Below are 14,110 nucleotides of genomic sequence, written 5' to 3'. Positions count from 1 at the left end.
CAGCTGCTCTGAGTGCAGTGGCTCCTGGATGACTCAGGATTCAGTTTCTCCACAGGACAGGAGCAGACCAACTCTGTGTCTGCTCCAGCCCAGAGGACCAGGCAGGGGCAGAAGGGAAGTGGAATTCCGGAGGGGCGGGGTTTGGGTAGCTGCTGTGCCCTGGATGTCCCTGGCTCCCCGATCTATCTCTGGGGTTTAGGGAGTGAGATGGAGTTCTTACCAGCTGCTCTGAGTGCAGTGGCTCCTGGATGACTCAGGATTCAGTTTCTCCACAGGACAGGAGCAGACCGACTCTGTGTCTGCTCCAGCCCAGAGGACCAGGCAGGGGCAGAAGGGAAGTGTGCAGGCAGTGTTTAATGCAGATGTTCCTAGCTGGCCAAAGTGCTAAGAGTAAGTAACTGTGATTGCTCAGCTGAGGATCAAGCTGTAAGAACTGCCCCACTTCCAAGGATCAAGGAATATCTCCAGCTAGGGGCTGGACATAATGTAAGAGCTGGACGATACAGAGCAAAACTCAGAAATGCTGTCCTGTGTCTATGGAATGGCTGTCGGCAATCATGAACTAACAGCAACTATTAACTGCCTAAGGACAGTCAACATTCCAGAAGGCAGCACCCAGTGTGTTGAGAGAGAGAGAGAGAGAGAGAGAGAGAGAGAGAGAGAGAGAGAGAGAGAGAGAGAGACCATAAAGGTGGGAGGGAGATAGATATTGGGGACCTCAGGGGGACTGAGAGTGTAGGGGTGGAGATAGATATTATCAAGTGATATGTTGTATACAAAAAAATTATACTCAAGTCACCATGACTTCCATAAGAATAAAGTTTATCATAAAACTTACAATAAAAGGAAGTTAAATAGTACTGGATGCATATAGCTTTAATTTAAACCACAATTGTAGGTAACACAAAAGAGCCACAAACTAATTTGAATACAATGAAATTTTATGTGTGGGTGCGAAACCATTATTAATAGTGTAACCAAAATATATGCAAGACATTAAAAATAAACAAGGCACCTTAGCAATGACTGAGGAAAAGAAACTGGCCTTCCATTCATATTTATTTAAAGATATTACAAAGTTTACTGGGCTCTTAGCTAAAAAGAAAATGTAACCACCACAACACTTACTAAGAACATAATGCTTTTTATGAGCTACAGTTTCATCCTGGGGATTCTCCTGTGGCCTAAATGGCAAGGACTATCTCACTAAACACATACAGTTAATTCTTCTTCTTCAACTTAAAAGAGGAAATTCCTTAAACAAAATCAAGCCAGTTGGCAATAGATGAGTGGCTGACATTCTGTCACCAGACACACTGCTGGGGATCAAATGACCCTGTTATTGTAGTGACTAAGACACAATGCAAGTGAGGACACAAGACAATCAACTCCAGTCACCTAACAGATGTCACCATAGCAATGGAGAGCTACACATGCATAGAAACCCTGCCATCATCTCAAATGTCACTGTGGTCAGCATCTCAGTTTCTTCCCTTATTAATCACGTCAGCATTTGTCATGAGATAAAAACAAAGATATTGAGTTGATCAGGCCATTTGTGCTCTGAGAATACAGTGCTCCAGAACAAGAGATAAACAGAGCGCATGGGGGTGGGTGGATATAAAACACCTAGAAAATCCCCTCAAGGAGAAATGCACCCTTCAGTACCCCACCCAGCACTTAGACCTGATCCCTGGCTTCTGTGTCTGCTGTCGTGTTCCTTCCAGCAAATCACTTTGGGGCTCAGGTTCCAGCAATTCAAAAAGAAGGGGAGCACACACTGGGTAAGGCCTGTTAAGGGCAAAATTGTAAAACCATTCTTTTTTTTTTTTTTTTTTTGGTTTTTCGAGACAGGGTTTCTCTGTATAGCCCTGGCTGTCCTGGAACTCACTCTGTAGACCAGGCTGGCCTCGAACTCAGAAATCCGCCTGCCTCTGCCTCCCAAGTGCTGGGATTAAAGGCGTGCGCCACCAACGCCCGGCTTGTAAAACCATTCTTATGTTAGTGGAAAACTACCAATTTTCTAAATAAAACTTCCTGAAATGCCTAATAGGTAGGAATAGTAGTAACCATTAAATTCACATTGCAGAAAAAGAAACAAGCAACTCTATTGTTTCTTTCAAGAATGAAAATGGAGAAAAAATGGTAAGAACAATGTCTGATTTAATGTCTGCACCAAGAGCCACTCACACCAGCCCACACTCATTCACTGAGCTTCAGTCTAAGTCTAAAGCTTCTGATCACCTGGTCACCCTCAGGCCTACCATCTGGATCCTGGCTCCAAGACCAAGTGCAAGAGCAGTTGATACACGTTCGGAAGAGTTGCTCTAGCACCATCCTAGGTGATGCTTTAATCTGACACTCTCAGAACTCAGGACTCGAAGGAAAGTTTTAGGGGGAAAAATGGATGTAGCAATGACACCCTGAATTCACACTAGGTGACATCACCCGATCCCCCTGTCATTACTGAAAAGACAAAGGAGCCTTGATCAGTGTCACAGACTGGGAAATGATTGGGTGAGGGCTGCAGGCCCTGAGCCTTGGTATCCCAGTGACAGGTAAGACTGTCGTGATTGAGGGCTCCAAAATTGCATCCAGTTTCAGGGGATAAAAGGCCCTGGTGGGTCCTTCCAGCCAGCCTGTGTCCAAGCAGCTCCTATATCCACACCCTGGACTCATCCGTGATAAAAGGCATGCTCCTGGTATCATAGGAACTCCTTGGATGGGAAATGATAAAATTCTCTTTTTCATGTTCTTGTTCCAAATTAGTGATTGCATGAAACTTAATTTCTAAGTGTCTGAAATCCCATCTTCATTTCATTGACATTATGGTATTCAGTTCTCAGAGTTGAGAGGAGAAACGTGGAGTTGTAAAGCTGACTCATTTACATTGCTTTTATTTGGAAATGATATAAAAGATAGTAAAACCAAATACTTTTAACTTGAAATCAGTATATGCCGCGCAATGGACCCATGGTCTTTGGAGCCCATCATGATGCTCCTCTGTGACCATCTAAAACTCAAAGTGGAACAGATATTCCCCCCAGTTTCCTTCTGAGTTATTATTACTATCAAGACATAAGGCCTCATGTAAACCAGGTTAGTCTTGAGCTGTCATCAGATGATCTTGAACTTATGACCTCCCTACTTCTTCATCCCAAGTGCCGGGATTACAGATGTACGCAACCGTTCCTGGTACGTGATTTTAACCAGATCCTTTCAAGTTATGCAACCTTCCCCTGTAATTCTCAAAAGTAACTTGATATTCCAAAACACTGCTGGATGTAAGCCCATCTACATGACTGGAAGGGAACAGCAGGGTCCAGTTATTCTCAGGATATTCGATGGTGACTGGAAAACACAGATGCATCTTTTATATGCACATTTGTTTCTAAGGAAAACATCTTTATTACTCTGCTTATAAATAACACTTATTTATTAAGCAACCACTGCCAGACATTATTCAATATCATTTGTATCGATTTATTTAAGCCTTACACGCTAGGGGAGGGTTTCTCAATCTGTGGGGCTCGACCCTCCCAGAGGGGTCCAACAATCTTTTTATAGGATCACATATCAGATACCTTGGATATCATTACAATTCATAACAGAAGCAAAATTACAGTTATGAAGTAGCAATGAAAGTAACCTGATGGTTGGGGTCAGCACAGCATGAGGAACTGTATTAAGGGCCTCAGCATTAGGAAGGTTGAGAACCACTGCTCTAAGCAGTCAGTACTGCATTGTGCCTTTTTTTTTTCTTTTCTTTCTTTCTTTCTTTTTTTTTTTTGTGGCTTTGGAAATCAGAATGTTTAAGAAACTCAGCCAAGGTCACCCAGCCACAAGCAGAGGAAGCACGAATCCAGAACTTGGCTCTAAAGCCTAGGCACTCTTCTAACCATGTCTTGAAGCACTCTGGTGATTTCTATCTGGAGCAGCTTACAAAAGGCAGCCACCCCTTTGTCTCTCTCCCACTTGGAGCTCTCTGTGCCTCCCTAGCGTGTTCCTTTGGGTTACCCCAGCTCTTCTTTCCAGCCACCACCAGGAGTCCTTCCAGCAGACAGTGCAAGCAGAGGCCTGAAGTGGAGCATCCTGGGAAAGCCCTGAGGACCCCCACAAAGGACATCAGTGAAAGTGCTTGGGGTGTGAAGCTTCCTGCATGCCCAATAAGCAATCCTTGGCCCTTCCAAGACCACCATTATTTTCATTTTACACAACTACGGGACTTCATACATGCATATACAGTAGATTTAAGAAGCTGTTACTGAATCATATTTTATTTGGGAGTTGGGAACCAAAAAGGTTTGCCTACATTATTTTCAGGAGAGGAAAAAGGTGTCTTTTATTAACATCCGTTGGGTTGTTTGAAGAGACATGACATGCTGAATTCTTCAGATGCCTACACCAGGATTTCAGTTCCAAAGGAGCAGAGGTTTTTGCAGGCTTTTCTGACACAACGTGAATGTTGACCTGACAGGTGCTTGGGCTCATCTGTCTGCTAGACCTGCGTTCTTCACCCTCTAGCAGAGTAGCCTTGAGCAAGCCCTTAACTTTACAGCACAGCTTCTGTCTTAGAGTTCCACTGCTATGAAGAGACTGTCTTCTGCAGACAGCCAGGAGGAGACTCTATTCCACACCAGGCAGAGCTTGAGCATAGGAGACCTCAAAGCCCAACTACACAGTGACACACTTTCTTTAATAAGATCCCACCTACTCTGATAAGGCCACACCTCCTAATAGTGCCACTCCCTATAGCAAGCACTGAAGCACATGAATCTATGGGGGCCAAACCTATTCAAACCACCAAGGTTCTCAAAGCTAAGGCTGGTTTTCTGCAGTAGCTGAAATGACCAATGAAGTGAAGCTGGAGCGTGGTACGGGGAAGGGCGAGGTGGAGGGGGGGAGAAGACAAGGTTGAAATGATGTAAGTACAGTGCTCATCTCTAAACGACTCAAAAATAATGTTTAAAACTAAAATAGCAATAAAATGGGAAAATTAATGATGTAATGTCTGTGAAAGTGCTTACCACAGAAATCAGTAAAAGGCCTTAATAAATGGCAGTTTTATTTAATTTTATGTCATTGTAAGGGAATGGCATATAAAAATGCATATTACTAAGAACTAAGGAGACAAAACCCATAAATTTGTGGCCTGAAGTTTTCCCTGCACTTAAGAAAACTGTTTGCCTATGCTATTTTTGCTGTGAAAATAGGGGTCACCAAATCTTTGACTATTCTAACTTCACATTTTAGTAACCAGATACTTATAAATTTGGCTAAATAATATATTTCTGTTTGGGTACTACCATTATATATACTTGCAGTATAAAAAATCTTGAAACAAAATTCCCATGAACTAGCCAGTAGGGAAATAACAGACAATCAGATATAAATGGGCTGACATGAAGAATGCACTGTTCCCAAAAGCAAAGTCAGAACTCTGGGTTCTATATAATGTCTCTTATGTTGATGGCATCTGTGCACATCTATAATATCAACCCTTGGGAAGGCCAGCTAGTCTCAAAACAAATACATTATCATTTTCTCCTATTTAAAATATGCAATTTCACTTTCAATATTATTTCTACCTTCCATCTCTGGGTAATAACATGGCTAATCTTTTTTTTTGAGGGGGGCGGTGAGGGGAAAGGCAATGAAGATTCACTTTAGAAATGTGCAAGCTAGCAGTTAAAATGTATGGTCACTCAACAATGAATCTGCAACAGCTTGAAGCCAAAACAGAAAGCCCTGACATGGAGGACTGCCTTTTGCATGAAGCTTCTAGGGTGCAGCTGGCCCAGCATCACTGCCCACCAGGGGGCTCGAAGGCTCATTCTTCCTAAGGATTCAATGGCCAGAATAGGCCACAGTGACTGTCAGTTCAGGTTACAGCAAACTGCCAGTCATTTCCTGAATCCAGCCAAAGCCTTCTTGTGCAGTGTGGTGGGTTCCTAGAACTGATTTTCGTGGCTGAGATCAGCATTAAGCAACTCAGGGGAAGCTCAAATCAGCTAGACAGGCATTTCAACCACAGCTAAATAAGCTGTCTAGTTGCAGCAAACTTGATGCCACACCCCAGTTCTCCATTTGCCCCTTTTTCCTGCCCTAAAAGCTATAACTGGCCAACCTTTGGGATTCTCACAGGTTGGGAGAGAATGCACTATTATTCTTTACCTTAAATATAGAAATATAGAAATATTAATTAAAAACATCTATTTTTGTTTTGTTTTGTTTCGAGACAGGGTTTCTCTTTATAGCCAGAGCTGTCCTGGAACTCACTCTGTAGACCAGGCCGGCCTTGAACTCAGAAATCTGCCTGCCTCTGCCTCCCAAGTACAAAAGCACCTATTATAATTTTATCATAATTACCTGCATGCAGTTAGGGGTTGGAGAGTTTAGTCTTATTTCACTCTCAGTCTCCTGGGGCAGAGTTTGATTTGCTGTCTGGACTAGAAAAGGCTGCAGTGAACTGAGGGGTACTATAATTCTGTAGGCTAGACTCAAAAGGGGATACTCGGCTGCCTTCCAGAGCTTGACACCCAGTGCCCTCCTTCTGCCAGTCAGCTCCCACCCTCACCATGGCTAAATCATTCCAAAAGAAGCTTCAGGAAGGAGAGGAGAAACAGCATCACGGACTGCAGTTGGCTCATGTCAGGAAGGCAGAATATTGCATGAAGGGGAAATTGGCTTTACTAGATGGATCCAATCAGGCCTGGAAACACCTAGGGTCTGTGTTGCTGTCACACAGGAGCTGCAGGAAGGCAAGGAACACAGCGGTGAAGAGATTGAATGTATTAGCTAGACTCAAGGAACTTGAAGTTGGGACCCCAAGCAACAATATTGGCAAGAGCTCCTGTCCACTCAGGCAGCAAAGGCGGGGTGGGGGTGGGGGACTGTAGGGGGGAAAGGGGATGCAGGGCTCCTGGAAACGCCTGAACTAAAGGTGGGGGGAATGAGGCAGCTGGCATGCAGATTTAGTACTAGCTGGTTAAATGTGACCCTTTCCCCACCAAATAACCTTGCTTATACTTCATTGCCTCTGTCCTATCAATAACTCTTTAACTGCCTTGCTTGCAAAGGACAGAAGAATGAAATATTTCAGAATCTCTAAAAGCTTTGTGCTGAGGTGCATACCCTGTTCCAGTGAAAAATTCTTCCAAGTTCTATGGGAAGAGAGAACACTTCTGGAAGGAATTGGTATCTTTCCATTTATGCTTATAGAGAAATTCAAACAGCTGGGCTGAATTTATTAACAAGCCAGGCGTGGTGGCTCATGACTACTCCAGCATTTGAGGGGCAGAAGCCAGGTTTGAGGATAGCTTGTGCTACACAGTGAGTCTCGAGGACAGCCTGGCGAGACTGTCTCAACCAACCAAACTGAAACAATGTAATAGTACATCTATTTGGAGATGACAATATACCACTTAATCCCAGAGACTGTGCTTTCCTGTCAGTACTTCTACAGATTATTTTCAACTAAATTAGGTGAAGCTTCTGAACAACCTCAAACTAGTTCCTCCAAATACCTTTCTCAAGGGACCCATGGGGAGAAAAACCAGCGATAGGCAGAAGATGCACCTACACAGGCATTATTCATTTCCTGAGCTGGCCCACTTCCTTCTTCAACATTTCCTTCTCTTGACCAATATGCCTTTTGAAATGAGCAGTAAATTCTTGAAGATGTATTTCTGGGCCCAGGACTTGGAAACTAGACACATTATGAGACCATGACATTTTTAACACAGTGACACAAAATTATAACTTCTAATGAAGAATCATATCAAGGCTCCCTGTATTACCTACTCAGCAAAGGAATCCAAACCCTTATGAGCCAGACACATGCTCTGAGAAAACAAATGCTATCTGAGAGAGAAAAGTTCACGTTGCCTAACTGCAACACCCTGAACATTACGGCAGCTTCCACAAAGGAGCAGAAAAATGGTTTAAATGTCCACACTATAACCAAACTGAAATGATGTTACTGAGTTTCTACACTCTAAGTATTACCTTGAATACAATTCTGAGTGTTTCACAATTGTGAAAAATGTTATCTTTTCTTAGATATGCAGTTGTGTATTGTGTTGAACAAAGTCAATACAGGAAGCTGTGAGAGAGAAACAGCTATTGTGAGTCTTCTGTGCTAATCAATATAAAAGGTAATCTAAGAGTAACATAGAATCAGTTCTTACCTGAGTATAAAACGCTTTCTTTATTAACCAGCAATGAGTGATAGCACAAAAAACGGATAATAAAGTCTCTTTAAATGTTTATTTCTGTCAGAAGAGCTGACAATTTTCTGTTGAGTTTTGGTCTATTGTTATAATAAGCATTTCCCCCTTGAAAAACCCACTCAAAACATCTCATTCCTTGAGGTAAAGGACTTTTAAAAAAAATGATTTTTTAAAGAAAAAATTATTAAGATTCCTTTAGCTTGATAAATAGAAATAATCTTTTTTTTTTTATCTTACCCTGGTGAACATATATGTATTTTATACAACAAAGTATCTCTTCAGTTATTGGCAAGCCCAGGTAAGAATGACCCACGCTCACGCCGACTCATCATAGATCACAGTGCAACAGTGCCGTGCTCATACAGACTTTGAAAGGAACAGTTATCAATACTCTTCTGGCAAAACAACCCAGGTTTTGGAATGTCAAAAGCAAAAGAAGTTTAGGCATCAAAGCAGCTCCGGGAGGGATCAGTCTGAGTCTTCGTCATCGAGGTAGTCCTCGGCATTGCTTAACGTTCGAGCCCCATCTAAAGAGAAGACAGGAAGGAAGCAAAACAAAGAAATCACAAACTGTTGAGACTTTGGTTCACCATCAGTGCTTTTGACAACTGAAAACATGATCTTCCTGACCCAGAGAATATGCTCTCCCTGTGACCCTTCTCATCACTGCTTTCCAACCTGGAAAGCTTCACTACAAGGGGCTGCCGAGTCACTTGACAGAGTGAGCTGCTTGGTGGAGGGGCCACCAGTCCGAACCGAGCACAAAGCCACCAGCCGCATGTACCATGGCATACCAGCAGCCACTCCACATGTCAGTCAGCACACAGTCTGTGCCTTCCCTGAAGGCAGGAGACAGAAAGGTAAGTAATGAGGGAGAGAGAGAGAGAGAGAACACAGACGTTTCAGTTTCATTTCAGGAAAAAGTAAATTTAAGAAGAAGCAAGAGACTGAAATTTAAAAGAAATCAATGAAATATCTAGACCCCATCAAATACTAAAGCAATCTTGCACAGGGGTCAAAAGAAAGATAGCTATCTAACTGCTCCCTCTTCAGCTGTCTGCATCAAATTCTTACAGTAACAAATTTCCTGAGAGGGAAAATGCAATTCAAAAGCAAACACTGTTAAAGAGTTCAGTTGATGCAGAGTAGCATGGCACCCAAATTAGACTCTCTCACTAGCACAACCCAGACCTCACTGGAAATATGACAAGTTCTGTCTGGGCATATATGGGAAGATGGACCTAGAGCCCTATGAAGCTAGAAAGCAAAGATCCTATTGAAGATAGCTTGTGCTGGTCAGGACCAAGCACAAGAGACAGAGAATGAGAACCTTCAGCCAGTGCCTAAAAACCTTTACACCTCAGTAGAGTCTCTCTGAAGGCACTAGTCTAGCAACAGGAAGTCAGTGGCAGAGAAAGGAAGTTAGGCCACAGCCTTCCTTCCTGATCCAACTGGACAGCAAGGACTGAGAGGTCAACCTCAAGCAAAAGCCACCCACACAGTAGCAAACATGGTTTCTACTTTCTGTCCCTCACAGTTGCTAATACAGTTTCTCCCAAGTCTGTAGCTGGACAGCACCAGCTAAGGTAAAAAACACTTTGTCATTCCCTCCAGAGCCTACATCAATAAATGAATGTCTTTAGAGAAACACCAGTCCTTCCGATGAGTATTATCCATGGTTAAAACACCAAGCTCCAGGCTGGTTTACACTGTGTGTGAACTGAAGTGAAAGGCAATACAAAGGGGCAGCAGGCTCATGGGCAGGCTTATGGTGGGACTTAGCAATGGGCAAGGAGGATAATTTGGGAGGTTCTCTTAAATCCCAAAGATAAGGAGAACACTTACTGTTTCTCAGGCTAAGGTAGGGGACTAAACTCTGGGCTTGACACAGGCCATGGCATATGGATGAATGGATAGGAGAAAGGCACAGTGATAAAGAGAGAGAAAGGTGAGGTGAATGTGACAGAGAAGGTAAGGCATACCCTCACAGGACACACACAGAGAGGGCAACAGCCAGCCTCTGAGTAGGAACACATGACTTGTGCTTTAAATCCTGTGGTGGTCTGAATGAGAATCGTATCCCCTGACCCCCATACTCCCCCAATCTCTGGCTACTATAACTGTGTGCTTGGTCCCCAGTTGATAGGCTGTTTGGAAAAAATTAGGAGATGGGTCCTTTTTGGAAGAAGTGTGTTGCTGGCTGTGGGCATTGAGGTTTCCAAAGTCTATGCTAGGCAGAGTCTGTGTCTTTGTCTGTCTATCTGTCTATTTATCTGTCTTTCCCTTTCTTCCTGCTGCCTACAGAAGAGGACTCAAAGCTCGTGGCTACATCACCAGCACCATGCTTTCCTGCCTGTGGCCATGTTCCCTGTCAAAATGATCATGATGAGCATGGATCCTTCTGAAACTGTAAGCAAACCCCCCAACTAAATGCTTTCTTTTATAACAGTTTGCCTTTTATAACATGGTCATGATGTCTCAACAGAACAACTAAGTCAACCCCTTTCTTTTAAAACAACCACCATGTATAACCTTCACTTCATTTTTTCAAATTTATTTTCCCACATCTATATTTTAATCTTGAGGAATGTCTACCTTCATTCACAATATTGTGAATAGATTCCACAGTCTTTGGTAAAGCCTGGAAAACCTTCAATTGTGGTTTATTGCTATGTTCATTAAGTCTGAAGCACAAGGCAATCATGGAGTGGTGAGCATCAACTTTAGTTGTATCTACCTTCGGCCACTCACAGAAGCTATGTCGTGATGCTGGAAAGCATACCATTATTAGCAAAGAACAAAGGAAAGGATGACATGAAAGCCCCTATCTGACTTCAGATTTGTTTGCTTGATGCTATTATTTTACTTTAGATCTGATTTAGATCAACGGTATATATTCAAAATTGAGAATTATTTATCATGCAAGGGGGAGGGAACCCTCACCTTTTTCAATAAAACCCTCCAAAGTCTTGGTCATAACCACAAAAAGGAGAGTGATTTAAGACAATACCTGTTCCCTGCTTCTTCTTCAGGAGCGATGCACAGGCAGCGTTGGTGGCCATGTCGAAGGCCAGCTTCTTCTCATTGTTTCTCAAGTCTGTCCTCGCACCTTCCCAACACAAGAAACAGAATCATGTGTGACTCTGCAGAATAGCACCCAGCAGCTGATCCTCTGTATGTAACAAGCTAATCACGTTGACAAAGCTACCAGAGAACAATTCTGGCCCAGAATGAATGTGGCTGGCATGTTTCATCAGAGAGCCTGCTGCTCCATTAAACCTGCTCTTCCCGTCCAGGCTGCAAGGGACTGCACATGGTGAACCCATTCATTTCCAGGCCCTAGGTAAATCCTAAACTGAAGGAAGCCATAGCCATAACCCCATACATTATGTGGGTTCCTTCATTTTAGGATTTACCTAAGGCCTAGAGGAGGCTTTGGGGCTTTAACCAAACACATCCTTTGACTCTCCCTCAGCTCATGAGGGCCATTAAGAAAGACTATTGGGTTGAATGACAAAGGATTAATATTTTATATCTGCAGGTGCCTTCATATGCAAATCAGCATATGACAAAACAATACAACACTCAGGCAACTCATTGTTCCCCAAATCATTGTCCCTGTAAGCCCTCTTCCATTCATTTCTCCCTTGTCTTTGTGCTAAAAATTACATCAGAATCCATAGAGATAATTGCATTGTTGAAGAACAAAAAAATACAGAAGTGTATTCCACAATGCTGTTTTACCCTCCTGAACTAAGTTCTTCCTTCAAAGGCGACCACTGTTAGAGTGAGCTTGAGGTGTTTTCTCTTATGTTGTCAATGATCTGCACACATATGAACATGTGCATAATGTCAAACTACCTGTGTCGCTCTGCAATTTCATTTTTAAATTACAAACATATTTGCATGTGTGTGGGCACTTGCATCATACTGCACACATGAAGGCCAGAGCTGGTTCTTGTCCCACCATGTGGGTCCCAGGGACTGAACTCTAGTCCTTGGGTCCTCAGGTTGGCAGCAGCACCTTTACCTGCTGTGCCACCTCACCAGCCTTATAATTTCATTTTTAACTTCACAGTATTTAAATGATGGTGCCCTGGTTCACAGGTTTACCCAAAGTTCACTAGAAGTGGTCCCAAGGGCTACTGTCAAACTGTCTGTCAGGAAGGCTCTACAATCAATGCTATCTCAATGTTTCAACAATTTATGCAGTACTATGGGTGCTTGCAACCACCTTGAAAACAAAACTTCAAGTATGATTCTGCAGCATAGAGCTTACGGCTGCCACATCACCCACACAGTCTTCAGCATGTCCTTCAGACAAAACAACAGCCCTATCGTTAAGTAATCTTTTAGACCAGGGGTTTACAGCATCCTCACACTTAAACCAAAAACAATCCTGCTCATAAATTCCACAACACTTTCCCAACTGTTCCTAAAGATAGACTCTATAACTGTGGCTAGGAGAAAGGCTCTGCAGCGTTGCCCCCTGGGCCAGCCGTCTGAGTGATACCTGGCCCGCCCTCTGTAAGAGTGGCTAATGTTTACAGCATAAGCAGGAAACTGGATGGACAGTCCCTAAGTTAGCTGTTTGCTGTGAATCGAACGTAAGCAAGAGATGGGCTCAAAGTACCCTTCATTCACACCTCAGCACTGGCTCAGTCGGGCAACAGCAGCTACAGCATTTCTCCTTGTCTATTAAGACTCCCAAGCAAGCAGGAGCTGCACCAACTTCACAGCAACCTTCTGAGGACACGGGCCCTAAAGCCCTAGAGTCCTGCAGCATGCACAAGAAGCTCTTTCTAAAAGCAATACATTTGTATGGATAATTTTAAGTTTATCAGGATCTTAACTCACAGTAAAAGGTACAATAAACGTATCACCGACTATTTCTTGTCAACTGTAATCATGCCATGCAGTTTTAATGGAAGGAGACTTGGTATTCCTACGATTTCAACTGGCCTACTTCATTAGGAGCCAGTTTTCAAGCCAAGCAAAGACCAGGAAAAGAAGCAGTGGGAGGGGAGATGGGATAGGGGGTTTCCGGAGGGGAATTGGGAAAATTGATAACATTTGAAATGTAAACAAATAAAATAACCAAAAAAAAATGTTTATAAAATTTGTTTAAAAAAGAAAAAAGAAGAAACCAAGAGGGGTCACTTATAGTTATGTAAAGTGAATAAGTAAACAAACAAAATTAAATATATAAAAAAAGAACTTTACCTTTTGCCAGTAGCAACTGGACAATGTCTGCATAACCCTTCCAGGCAGCTGCATGCAGAGCCGTGTCTCCCAGCTTGTTCTATGGTGAAAGAAAGGGAAAATCGTGTATTAAAAATACAAAACGGACTGGGTGAAGACAGTAGTATAAGATAATCCACATAACACTAAATTAGGAGAAAAGCTACACAACCACATGGAATTCCAAGGGAAAGAGGAACTCAGGCAATGAGAGGAGGAGCTGCTCTGGGAAGATGGAGGAGCAGAACTATCACAGCAGAGACAGGCTGAGGCATGGCCTCCTGCAGAGGGACACTCCAGCAATAAGCAGGAACTGAAGACCCCTAGAGGCACGGGGCATGAATGAGGCACGGGGTAAAAACAGGAGGCCAAATGGATTCATACCTCATTAGAACCCCAGGTTTTTGCCCCATCAAACAAGAGTAGAATGCTGCTAAAAAATCGCCAGGGTTCCCAAGCTCATGCACAGTGGTGTGCAAAGGTGACCAGAGCCAGTCAGATGAAAAACAGGAACAGCCAACAGGAAGATCCTTCACTCAGTACATCAGCCCACCTCCCTACCCAGACAGCAGTTACTGGGTTCACCAAAAGTGAGAGTATACTGGGTAGGCTACATCTAATCAGGCAGGCTTTTAAAA

General features: G+C 43.1%; 1 protein-coding gene across 1 annotated transcript in view; it reads right to left on the bottom strand.

Moving 5' to 3' along the window:
- Nucleotides 1-8,188: 8,188 nt before the first annotated feature.
- Nucleotides 8,189-14,110, bottom strand: part of Ostf1 (osteoclast stimulating factor 1) — a 51,069-nt gene continuing 45,147 nt past the window's right edge. The window contains exons 8-10 of the mRNA XM_028770165.1: nucleotides 13,455-13,533; nucleotides 11,242-11,340; nucleotides 8,189-8,758 (exon numbers count right to left, since the gene is read on the bottom strand). Of these exons, the coding sequence (XP_028625998.1) occupies nucleotides 8,700-8,758; nucleotides 11,242-11,340; nucleotides 13,455-13,533 (237 nt within the window). The 3' untranslated portion in view covers nucleotides 8,189-8,699. The remainder of the gene's footprint in view (nucleotides 8,759-11,241; nucleotides 11,341-13,454; nucleotides 13,534-14,110) is intronic.

The sequence above is a fragment of the Grammomys surdaster genome, unplaced genomic scaffold (assembly GCF_004785775.1).
Source record: "Grammomys surdaster isolate TR1022 unplaced genomic scaffold, NIH_TR_1.0 198, whole genome shotgun sequence".
Taxonomy (NCBI): domain Eukaryota; kingdom Metazoa; phylum Chordata; class Mammalia; order Rodentia; family Muridae; genus Grammomys; species Grammomys surdaster.
This window is presented reverse-complemented; position numbering and strand designations above follow the sequence as displayed.